Source organism: Rhinoderma darwinii, chromosome 10 (genome assembly GCF_050947455.1).
Source record: "Rhinoderma darwinii isolate aRhiDar2 chromosome 10, aRhiDar2.hap1, whole genome shotgun sequence".
NCBI lineage: Eukaryota > Metazoa > Chordata > Amphibia > Anura > Rhinodermatidae > Rhinoderma > Rhinoderma darwinii.
The window spans coordinates 103,194,124-103,209,258 of NC_134696.1; the positions used below are offsets into that span (position 1 = coordinate 103,194,124).

General features: G+C 41.8%; 1 protein-coding gene across 2 annotated transcripts in view; it reads left to right on the plus strand.

The window, feature by feature from the left end:
* Window positions 1–3,861: 3,861 nt before the first annotated feature.
* The window catches only part of APLP1 (amyloid beta precursor like protein 1), a 53,666-nt gene continuing 42,392 nt past the window's right edge, over window positions 3,862–15,135 (plus strand). For both annotated transcript variants that reach the window (XM_075840456.1, XM_075840457.1), the window contains exon 1: window positions 3,862–4,153. In XM_075840456.1, the coding sequence (XP_075696571.1) occupies window positions 4,085–4,153 (69 nt within the window). In that variant the 5' untranslated portion in view covers window positions 3,862–4,084. The remainder of the gene's footprint in view (window positions 4,154–15,135) is intronic.

The window sequence follows — 15,135 nt, forward strand, 5'->3', positions numbered from 1 at the left end:
TACTGAGCTTTGTTCTGGTGCTGTATATATGTAATGAGCTTTGATCTGGTGCTGTATATATGTAAGATGTACAAATTGTTTTATACTCGACAAAGAAAAATGTGGGAAAAAAATTACAACTCATTGATTGGTGGAGAAAACAATCATGGAGAGGGGGAAGGAGATGTTGGGGGGCACCAAACTGAATCTTTGCCCCGGGTGCTGGAGAACCTAGCTACGCCTCTACTATATGACACTGAATGTCATTGTTTACAGGGGGACATACTGCCACTATTTATAGTGTCAGGCACTGTTTATAGGGGGGCACTTTTTGGCACTGTTTATTGAAGACATTGGCTTGCACTGTTTATAGGAAGTCACTTTCTAACACTGTTTAAAGGGGAACACAGGTTGGCACTGTTTATAGGGGGCACTTGAAGGCACTGTTTAGAGGTGGCACTTTCTGATACTGTTTATACGGGAATACAGACTGACACTGTTTATAGGGGCCACTTGTTAGCACCATTGATATTGGATACTTTCTGGAATGGTTTATAGGGGAACACTGACTTGCACTGTTTATAGGAGATGCAAACTGGCACTATTTATAGGGGGACACTGTCACTGATTATAGGGAGACACTAGGTGACACTGGTTAGAGGGGAATTGGCAATGATTTTAGGTAAAAACCAGCTGCACTGTTTATATTGGGCACAGACTCGCACTGTTTATACAAAAGGGCACTTCCTTGCACTATTTATAAAGAGTACTGTCTGGAACTGTTTATAGGGGGACACTGACTGGCATTGATTATAGGGGGACACTGGCTGGCTCTGTCTATAGGGGGACAATGACTGGTACTGATTACCGGCTACACTGTTTAAAAGGGACACAGACTGGCACAAATTATAGGTGAAAACTGTCTGTTTATAGAACATACAGATTGGCACTGTTTATAGGTGGATACTGGTTGCCACTTTTTATGGGGGTATTTTCTGGTACTGTTCATGGAAGACTGATGGCACTAACTAGCACATTTATAGGGGACAGAGGCTGGCACCGTTTATAGGTTACACTATCTGACATTAGTTATAGGTGACACTGTTCATATAGGGACACTGGCTGGTACTGTTTATAGGGGACACTGTATAACTGATTATAGGGGGACACCGTCTGGCACTTTTTATAAGGGGACACTGGTTGGCACTGATTAGGAGGGGACATAGACTGGCACAGTTTATAGGGAAATACCTGCTGGCACTGATTATAAGTAGACACTGGCTGGTACTGTTTATAGGGTACACTATTTTAATAATTACTGACGATCTGATTATAGTTAAAAACCATATGACACATCTGACACTGTTTATAGGGGTCACAGACTGTTAGTCTTAAAGAGGGAAACTGGCACCACTGCCTAAGGGGAATACAGTTTGGCTTTTTATTTAAATAATAAATAATCCTGTTAATATTAACAGACATTTCTCTGTACGAGATTCAATAGCTGTATCCACCAATTGTTCTTATCCTGTATATATGGACACTGCACAGTACCACTCCTCCTGTCCTGTATACTGGGTGTAATTCTCAGTATCTGTATTATTCTGTATATATGGACACTGCACAGTACCACTTCTCCTGTCCTGTATACTGGGTGTAATTCTCAGTATCTGTATTATTCTGTATATATGGACACTGCACAGTACCACTCCTCCTGTCCTGTATACTGGGTGTAATTCTCAGTATCTGTATTATTCTGTATATATGGACACTGCACAGTACCACTTCTCCTGTCCTGTATACTGGGTGTAATTCTCAGTATCTGTATTATTCTGTGTATATATAGACATTGCACAGTACCACTCCTCCTGTCCTGTATACTGGGTGTAATTCTCAGTATCTGTATTATTCTGTATATACACTGCACAGTACCACTTCTCCTGTCCTGTATACTGGGTGTAATTCTCAGTATCTGTATTACTCTGTATATATAGACACTGCACAGTACCACTCCTCCTGTCCTGTATACTGGGTGTAATTCTCAGTATCTGTATTATTCTGTATATATATATACACTGCACAGTACTACTTCTCCTGTCCTGTATACTGGGTGTAATTCTCAGTATCTGTATTATTCTGTATATATACACACTGCACAGTACCACTTCTCCTGTCCTGTATACTGGGTGTAATTCTCAGTATCTGTATTATTCTGTATATATAGACACTGCACAGTACCACTTCTTCTGTCCTGTATACTGGGTGCAATTCTCAGTATCTGTATTATTCTGTATATATATATATACACACTGCACAGTACCACTTCTCCTGTCCTGTATACTGGGTGTAATTCTCAGTATCTGTATTATTCTGTATATATAGACACTGCACAGTACCACTTCTCCTGTCCTGTATACTGGGTGTAATTCTCAGTATCTATATTATTCTGTATATATGGACACTGCACAGCACCACTTCTCCTGTCCTGTATACTGGGTGTAATTCTCAGTATCTGTATTACTCTGTATATATAGACACTGCACAGTACCACTCCTCCTGTCCTGTATACTGGGTGTAATTCTCAGTATCTGTATTATTCTGTATATATATATACACTGCACAGTACTACTTCTCCTGTCCTGTATACTGGGTGTAATTCTCAGTATCTGTATTATTCTGTATATACACTGCACAGTACCACTTCTCCTGTCCTGTATACTGGGTGTAATTCTCAGTATCTGTATTATTCTGTATATATGGACACTGCACAGTACCACTTCTCCTGTCCTGTATACTGGGTGTAATTCTCAGTATCTGTATTATTCTGTATATATAGACACTGCACAGTACCACTTCTTCTGTCCTGTATACTGGGTGCAATTCTCAGTATCTGTATTATTCTGTATATATATATATACACACTGCACAGTACCACTTCTCCTGTCCTGTATACTGGGTGTAATTCTCAGTATCTGTATTATTCTGTATATATAGACACTGCACAGTACCACTTCTCCTGTCCTGTATACTGGGTGTAATTCTCAGTATCTATATTATTCTGTATATATGGACACTGCACAGCACCACTTCTCCTGTCCTGTATACTGGGTGTAATTCTCAGTATCTGTATTACTCTGTATATATAGACACTGCACAGTACCACTCCTCCTGTCCTGTATACTGGGTGTAATTCTCAGTATCTGTATTATTCTGTATATATATATACACTGCACAGTACTACTTCTCCTGTCCTGTATACTGGGTGTAATTCTCAGTATCTGTATTATTCTGTATATACACTGCACAGTACCACTTCTCCTGTCCTGTATACTGGGTGTAATTCTCAGTATCTGTATTATTCTGTATATATGGACACTGCACAGTACCACTTCTCCTGTCCTGTATACTGGGTGTAATTCTCAGTATCTGTATTATTCTGTATATATGGACACTGCACAGTACCACTCCTCCTGTCCTGTATACTGGGTGTAATTCTCAGTATCTGTATTATTCTGTATATACACTGCACAGTACCACTTCTCCTGTCCTGTATACTGGGTGTAATTCTCAGTATCTCTATTATTCTGTGTATATATAGACACTGCACAGTACCACTTCTCCTGTCCTGTATACTGGGTGTAATTCTCAGTAAATATGTATGTTGGTCAGTCCGGATGCTCGGCTGTGATTCTGAGTTAAGACCCTGTTCACATGTTATTTCACGTACACGCCGGGAATAATTAGTGGTTCGTGCCGTTCATCTTTCCGTGTTCTCGCTGCATTTTTCATATAGGTCTTTCCGTTTTTTTCCTCTTCCTTGGAGTGAATTCTCTCTGGGTGGAGAGAGAGGAGGAAGTGAAGGAGCGATGGGAGGAGAGAGACAGATGACGAGGGGGGATGGGACACGTCTTTGTATAGCAGAACGAGGCTTCATCAGACAGACGTCCGGACAGATACCCAACATCTGCGTGACATGCACACTGAGCGCTGGATGCCCCTGTGACAGCGAGACGAAACCACGACAGCAGCTCCCGGTGCCACCGACATCTGACTCGCAACATCTGGCATCGACCCCGGCATCACCACACCACCTAAGACGGGCAGGATGGGCGATTCGGATGGAACGAAGACCGCTTGGCTGTGCCTGAGCTGCGTCCTGGTCATGGGCATCCAGGTGAGGGGGCAGCGGTGGCAGATCGGAGGTGCAATGCTGATCGCCGGGGTTTGGGTGGAGTTGCTACATTTTCACGCCAGGAGGCTGGTGGTGCATGGCAGGCGAAAGGTAAACGGTGGCACCACCGCCAATAGAGAGAGCAGTGATACAATGTAACATCCGACCACTGCCGTTAACCCTTTCTTGGCAGGATCCATAGGTGGCAGGCCGGGGGTGGCGCACAGGGCACAGTCAGGGGCACAGAATGGCAGTCGACGCTATAACATAGGAAGCATTTAAAGAACTCGCTGGCATCTTTTACCCAACACGACCAGTTATGCGTCATTGGTGCCTTTTAAAGCGCCCAATCCATCAGATTTCACGAATTAAAACGGATCGTCGTGCTGTAAAATGTCAACTACACGCGGTGCGTTTATTTTTTTGTGAGAAACAGCGAGCGCCTTTCACAGGTAAACATCGCGCCAAAGTGGAGGAATGAAAACCAAGCGAATCGTTCATACAGTCATTATCGGACAAATCCAGCGCGCAAATAAATGGTAACCATCGTTATAACCGACCAACGTGACGCGATAAAAAAAATGCGTACGGTTTTTAAGGGAAAACGTTATTTCCGTTTTAAGGTCAAATGTCAAAAATAATGGTGCGGGATATGAGTGGGGGTTGGGGACAGGGCACGGTTGGAGATCATGGCGGGGCACGGCGGGGCATTGCTGCTGAGGATGAAAGGGTTAAATGATATGACAGCAGAGCCTGGGTACAGCAGGACGCGGGCGCGCGTCTGGACGGTCAGGAGGCGCAGTGGCCGGGGCGCTGGACTGAAGTAGCAGGTGGTGCCAGATGCCAGAATGGAGATTAATGGAATTACTAATTGGGAGATGGGTCTGTAATGGAAGAGCAGATAATGTCCGGAGCGGGCGGCGGCGGCGGCGGTGGGGGCCATGTTCTCCCTCCGGTTAAGTAATGAGAGGCTGCGAGCCGCTGGCATCGCCATAGAGGAAGCAAAATGAATGCTGCAACTTTACCCAGGATCCAGACGCCGTTTTAAAAAATTTCACCCGTGCGCCAATTTATTGATAAACTCGCCCCCGTGATTCTGCGCCAGTAAATGGTTAATCAAACATGTCTGTATCTGTATAGATAGAGGCAAATAAAGCAAGACTGGGCCCAAGAGCTGGCAATCTATCCTTTTTCTAAGGGATACTGCAGTTTGTAGTCTTTGCGTCGCCTGAGCAGTTGATTTCAGGCTATTGTCTCTGTTATCAGCCATTTAAGGCTCATTGTCCAGGAAAGGAAAATCTCTGCCCCTATAATTTCCTCTTTATGCCTCATATCCAACTATAGCACAGCCGGATACGGTCTATTGCTCCCTGTTATCAGCCATTTCCGGTGGGGGGGGACGACTGTAGGACATGTGAATATGAGTGATTGTTCTCTGTTATCAGACATGTCCGGCTGGGGAGGAGCTTTCTGTAGTCAGCGGCAGTTCCTTGAGGGAAAAACCTCAAGGATGAGAAACCCAGAAGCGAAATAAAACCATTCAGTATTATATACCTGCGTATGATGGGAGCTATATGTCAGTATTATATCGCTGCGTATGATGGGAGCTATATGTCAGTATTATGTGGGAGCTATATGGCAGTATTATGTAGGCACTGTATGGCAGTATTATGTGGGAGCTATATGGCAGTATTATGTGGGCGCTATATGGCAGTATTATGTGGGGGCTATATGGTAGTATTATGTGGGGGCTATATGGCAGTATTATGTGGGAACTATATGGTAGTATGATGGGAGCTATATGGCAGTATTATGTGGGAGCTATATGGCAGTATTATGTGGGAACTATATGGTAGTATGATGGTAGCTATATGTCAGTATTATGCGGGCGCTATATGTCAGTATTATGTGGGAGCTATATGGCAGTATTATGTGGGAGCTATATGGCAGTATTATGTGGGAGCTATATGGCAGTATTATGTGGGCGCTATATGGCAGTATTATGTGGGGGCTATATGTCAGTATTATGTGGGGGCTATATGTCAGTATTATGTGGGAGCTATATGGCAGTATTATGTGGGAGCTATATGTCAGTATTATGTGGGAGCTATATGTCAGTATTATATCGCTGCGTATGATGGGAGCTATATGTCAGTATTATGTGGGAGCTATATGGCAGTATTATGTGGGAGCTATATGGCAGTATTATGTGGGCGCTATATGGCAGTATTATGTGGGGGCTATATGTCAGTATTATGTGGGAGCTATATGGCAGTATTATGTGGGAGCTATATGGCAGTATTATGTGGGAGCTATATGTCAGTATTATGTGGGAGCTATATGTCAGTATTATATCGCTGCGTATGATGGGAGCTATATGGCAGTATTATGTGGGAGCTATATGGCAGTATTATGTGGGAGCTATATGGCAGTATTATGTGGGCGCTATATGGCAGTATTATGTGGGGGCTATATGTCAGTATTATGTGGGAGCTATATGGCAGTATTATGTGGGAGCTATATGGCAGTATTATGTGGGAGCTATATGGCAGTATTATGTGGGAGCTATATGGCAGTATTATGTGGGAGCTATATGGCAGTATTATGTGGGAGCTATATGGTAGTATTATGTGGGAGCTATATGGTAGTATTATGTGGGAGCTATATGGCAGTATTATGTGGGTGCTATATGGCAGTATTATGTGGGTGCTATATGTCAGTATTATGTGGGAGCTATATGGCAGTATTATGTGGGTCCTATATGGTAGTATTATGTGGGAGCTATATGGTAGTATTATGTGGGAGCTATATGGCAGTATTATGTGGGTGCTATATGGCAGTATTATGTGGGTGCTATATGTCAGTATTATGTGGGAGCTATATGGCAGTATTATGTGGGAGCTATATGGCAGTATTATGTGGGAGCTATATGGTAGTATTATGTGGGAGCTATATGGCAGTATTATGTAGGCACTGTATGGCAGTATTATGTGGGAGCTATATGGCAGTATTATGTGGGTGCTATATGTCAGTATTATGTGGGAGCTATATGGCAGTATTATGTGGGAGCTATATGGCAGTATTATGTGGGAGCTATATGGTAGTATTATGTGGGAGCTATATGGCAGTATTATGTAGGCACTGTATGGCAGTATTATGTGGGAGCTATATGGCAGTATTATGTGGGGGCTATATGGCAGTATTATGTGGGAGCTATATGGCAGTATTATGTAGGCACTGTATGGCAGTATTATGTGGGAGCTATATGGCAGTATTATGTGGGGGCTATATGGCAGTATTATGTGGGAGCTATATGGCAGTATTATGTGGGCGCTATATGGCAGTATTATGTGGGCGCTATATGGCAGTAATATGTGGGAACTATATGGTAGTATGATGGGAGCTATATGGTAGTATTATGTGGGCGCTATATGGCAGTATTATGTGGGCGCTATATGGCAGTATTATGTGGGTCCTATATGGCAGTATTATGTGGGTCCTATATGGTAGTATTATGTGGATGCTATATGGCAGTATTATGTGGGAGCTATATGGTAGTATTATGTAGGCACTGTATGGCAGTATTATGTGGGAGCTATATGGCAGTATTATGTGGGCGCTATATGGCAGTATTTTGTGGGCGCTATATGGCAGTATTATGTGGGAGCTATATGGCAGTATGATGGGAGCTATATGGTAGTATTATGTGGGCGCTATATGGCAGTATTATGTGGGCGCTATATGGCAGTAATATGTGGGAACTATATGGTAGTATGATGGGAGCTATATGGTAGTATGATGGGAGCTATATGGTAGTATTATGTGGGGGCTATATGGTAGTATGATGGGAGCTATATGGTAGTATGATGGGAGCTATATGGTAGTATGATGGGAGCTATATGGTAGTATGATGGGAGCTATATGGTAGTATTATGTGGGAACTATATGGCAGTATTATGTGGGAGCTATATGGCAGTATTATGTGGGAGCTATATGGCAGTATTATGTGGGAGCTATATGGCAGTAATATGTGGGAACTATATGGTAGTATGATGGGAGCTATATGGTAGTATTATGTGGGGGCTATATGGCAGTATTATGTGGGGGCTATATGGCAGTATTATGTGGGAGCTATATGGCAGTATTATGTGGGGGCTATATGGCAGTATTATGTGGGGGCTATATGGCAGTATTATGTAAGGGCTATATGGCAGTATTATGTAAGGGCTATATGGCAGTATTATGTGGGAGCTATATGGTAGTATTATGTGGGGGCTATATGGCAGTATTATGTGGGGGCTATATGGCAGTATTATGTGGGAGCTATATGGCAGTATTATGTGGGAGCTATATGGCAGTATTATGTGGGAGCTATATGGCAGTATTATGTGGGAGCTATATGGCAGTATTATGTGGGAACTATATGGTAGTATGATGGGAGCTATATGGTAGTATGTGGGGACTATATGGCAGTATTATGTGGGAACTATATGGCAGTAATATGTGGGAACTATATGGTAGTATTATGTGGGGGCTATATGGCAGTATTATGTGGGCGCTATATGGTAGTATTATGTGGGGGCTATATGGTAGTATTATGTGGGGGCTATATGGCAGTATTATGTGGGAACTATATGGCAGTATTATGTGGGAGCTATATGGTAGTATTATGTGGGGGCTATATGGTAGTATTATGTGGGGGCTATATGGTAGTATTATGTGGGAGCTATATGGCAGTATTATGTGGGAGCTATATGGCAGTATTATGTGGGAGCTATATGGCAGTATTATGTGGGCGCTATATGGCAGTATTATGTGGGCGCTATATGGCAGTATTATGTGGGCGCTATATGGCAGTATTATGTGGGCGCTATATGGCAGTAATATGTGGGAACTATATGGCAGTATGATGGGAGCTATATGGTAGTATGTGGGGGCTATATGGCAGTATTATGTGGGAACTATATGGTAGTATGATGGGAGCTATATGTCAGTATTATGTGGGAGCTATATGGTAGTATGATGGGAGCTATATGGTAGTATGATGGGAGCTATATGGCAGTATTATGTGGGAGCTATATGGCAGTATTATGTGGGAACTATATGGCAGTATTATGTGGGAGCTATATGGTAGTATTATGTGGGGGCTATATGGTAGTATTATGTGGGGGCTATATGGTAGTATTATGTGGGAACTATATGGCAGTATTATGTGGGAGCTATATGGCAGTATTATGTGGGCGCTATATGGCAGTAATATGTGGGAACTATATGTCAGTATTATGTGGGGGCTATATGGCAGTATTATGTGGGCGCTATATGGTGGTATTATGTGGGAGCTATATGGTGGTATTATGTGGGAGCTATATGGTGGTATTATGTGGGAGCTATAAGGCGGTATTATGTGGGAGCTATATGGTAGTATTACGTGGGCGCTATATGGCAGTATTATGTGGGAGCTATATGTCAGTATTATGTGGGAGCTATATGTCAGTATTATGTGGATGCTATATGGCAGTATTATGTGGGCGCTATATGACAGTATTATGTGGGAGCTATATGGCAGTATTATGTGGGAGCTATATGGCAGTATTATGTGGGAGCTATATGTCAGTATTATGTGGGAGCTATATGGCAGTATTATGTGGGAGCTATATGGCAGTATTATGTGGGAGCTATATGTCAGTATTATGTGGGAGCTATATGTCAGTATTATGTGGGTGCTATATGTCAGTATTATGTGGGCGCTATGTCAGTATTATGTGGGAGCTATATGTCAGTATTATGTGGGCACTATGGCAGTATTATGTGGGAGCTATATGGCAGTATTATGTGGGAACTATACTGCAGTATTATGTGGGAACTATATGGTAGTATTATGTGAGTGCTATATGGTAGTATTATGTGGGCGCTATATGGCAGTATTATGCGGGCACTATATGGCAGTATTATGTGGGAGCTATATGGCAGTATTATGCGGGCGCTATATGGCAGTATTATGTGGGTGCTATATGGCAGTATTATGTGGGAGCTATATGTGCGTACAACCACCAGAGACATTTACATCATATGTGTGACTGATATCAGCCGCTCCTCCTATAACACTCCAGCACTATTATATCCTCCAGACATTACATCATATGTGACTGATATCAGCTGCTCCTCTTATATCACTCCAGTACTATTATATCCCCCAGAGACATTACATCATATGTGTGACTGATATCAGCCGCTCCTCTTATAACACTCCAGTACTATTATATCCTCCAGAGACATTACATCATATGTGACTGATATCAGCCGCTCCTCTTATATCACTCCAGCACTATTATATCCTCCAGAGACATTACATCATATGTGACTGATATCAGCCGCTCCTCTTATATCACTCCAGTACTATGATATCCTCCAGACATTACATCATATGTGTCACTGATATCAGCTGCTCCTCTTATATCACTCCAGTACTATTATATCCTCCAGAGACATTACATCATATGTGTGACTGATATCAGCCGCTCCTCTTATATCACTCCAGCACTATTATATCCTCCAGAGACATTACATCATATGTGTGACTGATATCAGCCGCTCCTCTTATATCACTCCAGTACTATTATATCCTCCAGAGACATTACATCATATGTGACTGATATCAGCCGCTCCTCTTATAACACTCCAGTACTATTATATCCTCCAGAGACATTACATCATATGTGTGACTGATATCAGCCGCTCCTCTTATATAACTCCAGCACTATTATATCCTCCAGAGACATTACATCATATGTGTGACTGATATCAGCCGCTCCTCTTATATCACTCCAGCACTATTATATCCTCCAGAGACATTACATCATATGTGACTGATATCAGCCGCTCCTCTTATAACACTCCAGCACTATTATATCCTCCAGACATTACATCATATGTGTGACTGATATCAGCCGCTCCTCTTATATCACTCCAGTACTATTATATCCTCCAGAGACATTACATCATATGTGACTGATATCAGCCGCTCCTCTTATATCACTCCAGCACTATTATATCCTCCAGAGACATTACATCATATATGTGACTGATATCAGCCGCTCCTCTTATATCACTCCAGTACTATTATATCCTCCAGAGACATTACATCATATGTGTGACTGATATCAGCCGCTCCTCTTATATCACTCCAGCTCTATTATATCCTCCAGAGACATTACATCATATGTGACTGATATCAGCCGCTCCTCTTATATCACTCCAGTACTATTATATCCTCCAGACATTACATCATATGTGTGACTGATATCAGCCGCTCCTCTTATATCACTCCAGTACTATTATATCCTCTAGAGACATTACATCATATGTAACTGATATCAGCCGCTCCTCTTATATCACTCCAGTACTATTATACCCTCCAGAGACATTACATCATATGTGACTGGTATCAGCCGCTCCTCTTATATAACGCTCCAGTACTATTATATCCTCCAGAGACATTACATCATATGTGACTGATATCAGCCGCTCCTCTTATATCACTCCAGTACTATTATATCCTCCAGAGACATTACATCATATGTGTGACTGATATCAGCCGCTCCTCTTATAACACTCCAGCACTATTATATCCTCCAGAGACATTACATCATATGTGTGACTGATATCAGCCGCTCCTCTTATAACACTCCAGTACTATTATATCCTCCAGAGACATTACATCATATGTGTGACTGATATCAGCCGCTCCTCTTATATCACTCCAGCACTATTATATCCTCCAGAGACATTACATCATGTGTGACTGATATCAGCCGCTCCTCTTATATCACTCCAGTACTATTATATCCTCCAGAGACATTACATCATATGTGTGACTGATATCAGCCGCTCCTCTTATATCACTCCAGCACTATTATATCCTCCAGAGACATTACATCATGTGTGACTGATATCAGCCGCTCCTCTTATATCACTCCAGTACTATTATATCCTCCAGAGACATTACATCATATGTGTGACTGATATCAGCCGCTCCTCTTATATCACTCCAGCACTATTATATCCTCCAGAGACATTACATCATGTGTGACTGATATCAGCCGCTCCTCTTATATCACTCCAGTACTATTATATCCTCCAGAGACATTACATCATATGTGTGACTGATATCAGCCGCTCCTCTTATATCACTCCAGTACTATTATATTCTCCAGAGACATTACATCATATGTGACTGATATCAGCCGCTCCTCTTATATCACTCCAGTACTATTATATCCCCCAGACATTACATCATATGTGTGACTGATATCAGCCGCTCCTCTTATATCACTCCAGTACTATTATATCCCCCAGAGACATTACATCATATGTGTGACTGATATCAGCCGCTCCTCTTATATCACTCCAGTACTATTATATCCTCCAGAGACATTACATCATATGTGTGACTGATATCAGCCGCTCCTCTTATAACACTCCAGCACTATTATATCCTCCAGAGATATTACATCATATGTGTGACTGATATCAACCGCTCCTCTTATAACACTCCAGTACTATTATATCCTCCAGACATTACATCATATGTGTGACTGATATCAGCCGCTCCTCTTATATCACTCCAGCACTATTATATCCTCCAGAGACATTACATCATATGTGTGACTGATATCAGCCGCTCCTCTTATAACACTCCAGTACTATTATATCCTCCAGAGACATTACATCATATGTGTGACTGATATCAGCCGCTCCTCTTATATCACTCCAGTACTATTATATCCTCCAGAGACATTACATCATATGTGACTGATATCAGCAGCTCCTCTTATACCACTCCAGCACTATTATATCCTCCAGAGACATTACATCATATGTGTGACGGATATCAGCCGCTCCTATTATAACACTCCAGCACTATTATATCCTCCAGAGACATTACATCATATGTGTGACTGATATCAGCCGCTCCTCTTATAACACTCCAGCACTATTATATCCTCCAGAGACATTACATCATATGTGTGACTGATATCAGCCGCTCCTCTTATATCACTCCAGTGCTATTATATCCTCCAGAGACATTACATCATATGTGTGACTGATATCAGCCGCTCCTCTTATAACACTCCAGTACTATTATATCCTCCAGACATTACATCATATGTTTGACTGATATCAGCCGCTCCTCTTATATCACTCCAGCACTATTCTATCCTCCAGACATTACATCATATGTGTGACTGATATCAGCCGCTCCTCTTATATCACTCCAGTACTATTATATCCTCCAGAGACATTACATCATATGTGTGACTGATATCAGCTGCTCCTCTTATATCACTCCAGTACTATTATATCCTCCAGAGACATTACATCATATGTGTGACTGATATCAGCCGCTCCTCTTATATCACTCCAGTACTATTATATCCTCCAGAGACATTACATCATATGTGACTGATATCAGCCTCTCCTCTTATATCACTCCAGTACTATTATATCCTCCAGAGACATTACATCATATGTGACTGATATCAGCCTCTCCTCTTATATCACTCCAGTACTATTATATCCTCCAGAGACATTACATCATATGTGACTGATATCAGCCTCTCCTCTTATATCACTCCAGTACTATTATATCCTCCAGAGACATTACATCATATGTGTGACTGATATCAGCTGCTCCTCTTATATCACTCCAGTACTATTATATCCTCCAGAGACATTACATCATATGTGTGACTGATATCAGCCGCTCCTCTTATATCACTCCAGTACTATTATATCCTCCAGAGACATTACATCATATGTGACTGATATCAGCCTCTCCTCTTATATCACTCCAGTACTATTATATCCTCCAGAGACATTACATCATATGTGACTGATATCAGCCTCTCCTCTTATATCACTCCAGTACTATTATATCCTCCAGAGACATTACATCATATGTGACTGATATCAGCCGCTCCTCTTATAACACTCCAGTACTATTATATCCTCCAGACATTACATCATATGTGACTGATATCAGCCGCTCCTCTTATATCACTCCAGTACTATTATATCCTCCAGAGACATTACATCATATGTGACTGATATCAGCCGCTCCTCTTATAACACTCCAGCACTATTATATCCTCCAGAGACATTACATCATATGTGTGACTGATATCAGCCGCTCCTCTTATAACACTCCAGTACTATTATATCCTCCAGAGACATTACATCATATGTGACTGATATCAGCCGCTCCTCTTATATCACTCCAGTACTATTATATCCTCCAGACATTACATCATATGTGTGACTGATATCAGCCGCTCCTCATATAACACTCCAGCACTATTATATCCTCCAGAGACATTACATCATATATGTGACTGATATCAGCCGCTCCTCTTATAACGCTCCAGTACTATTATATCCTCCAGAGACATTACATCTATATATGTGACTGATATCAGCCGCTCCTCTTATAACGCTCCAGTACTATTATATCCTCCAGAGACATTACATCTATATATGTGACTGATATCAGCCGCTCCTCTTATAACACTCCAGTGCTATTATATCCTCCAGAGACATTACATCATATGTGTGACTGATATCAGCCGCTCCTCTTATATCACTCCAGTACTATTATATCCTCCAGAGACATTACATCATACGTGTGACTGATATCAGCCGCTCCTCTTATATCACTCCAGTACTATTATATCCTCCAGAGACATTACATCATATGTGACTGATATCAGCCGCTCCTCTTATATCACTCCAGCACTATTATATCCTCCAGAGACATTACATCATATATGTGACTGATATCAGCCGCTCCTCTTATAACGCTCCAGTACTATTATATCCTCCAGAGACATTACATCTATATATGTGACTGATATCAGCCGCTCCTCTTATAACGCTCCAGTACTATTATATCCTCCAGAGACATTACATCTATATATGTGACTGATATC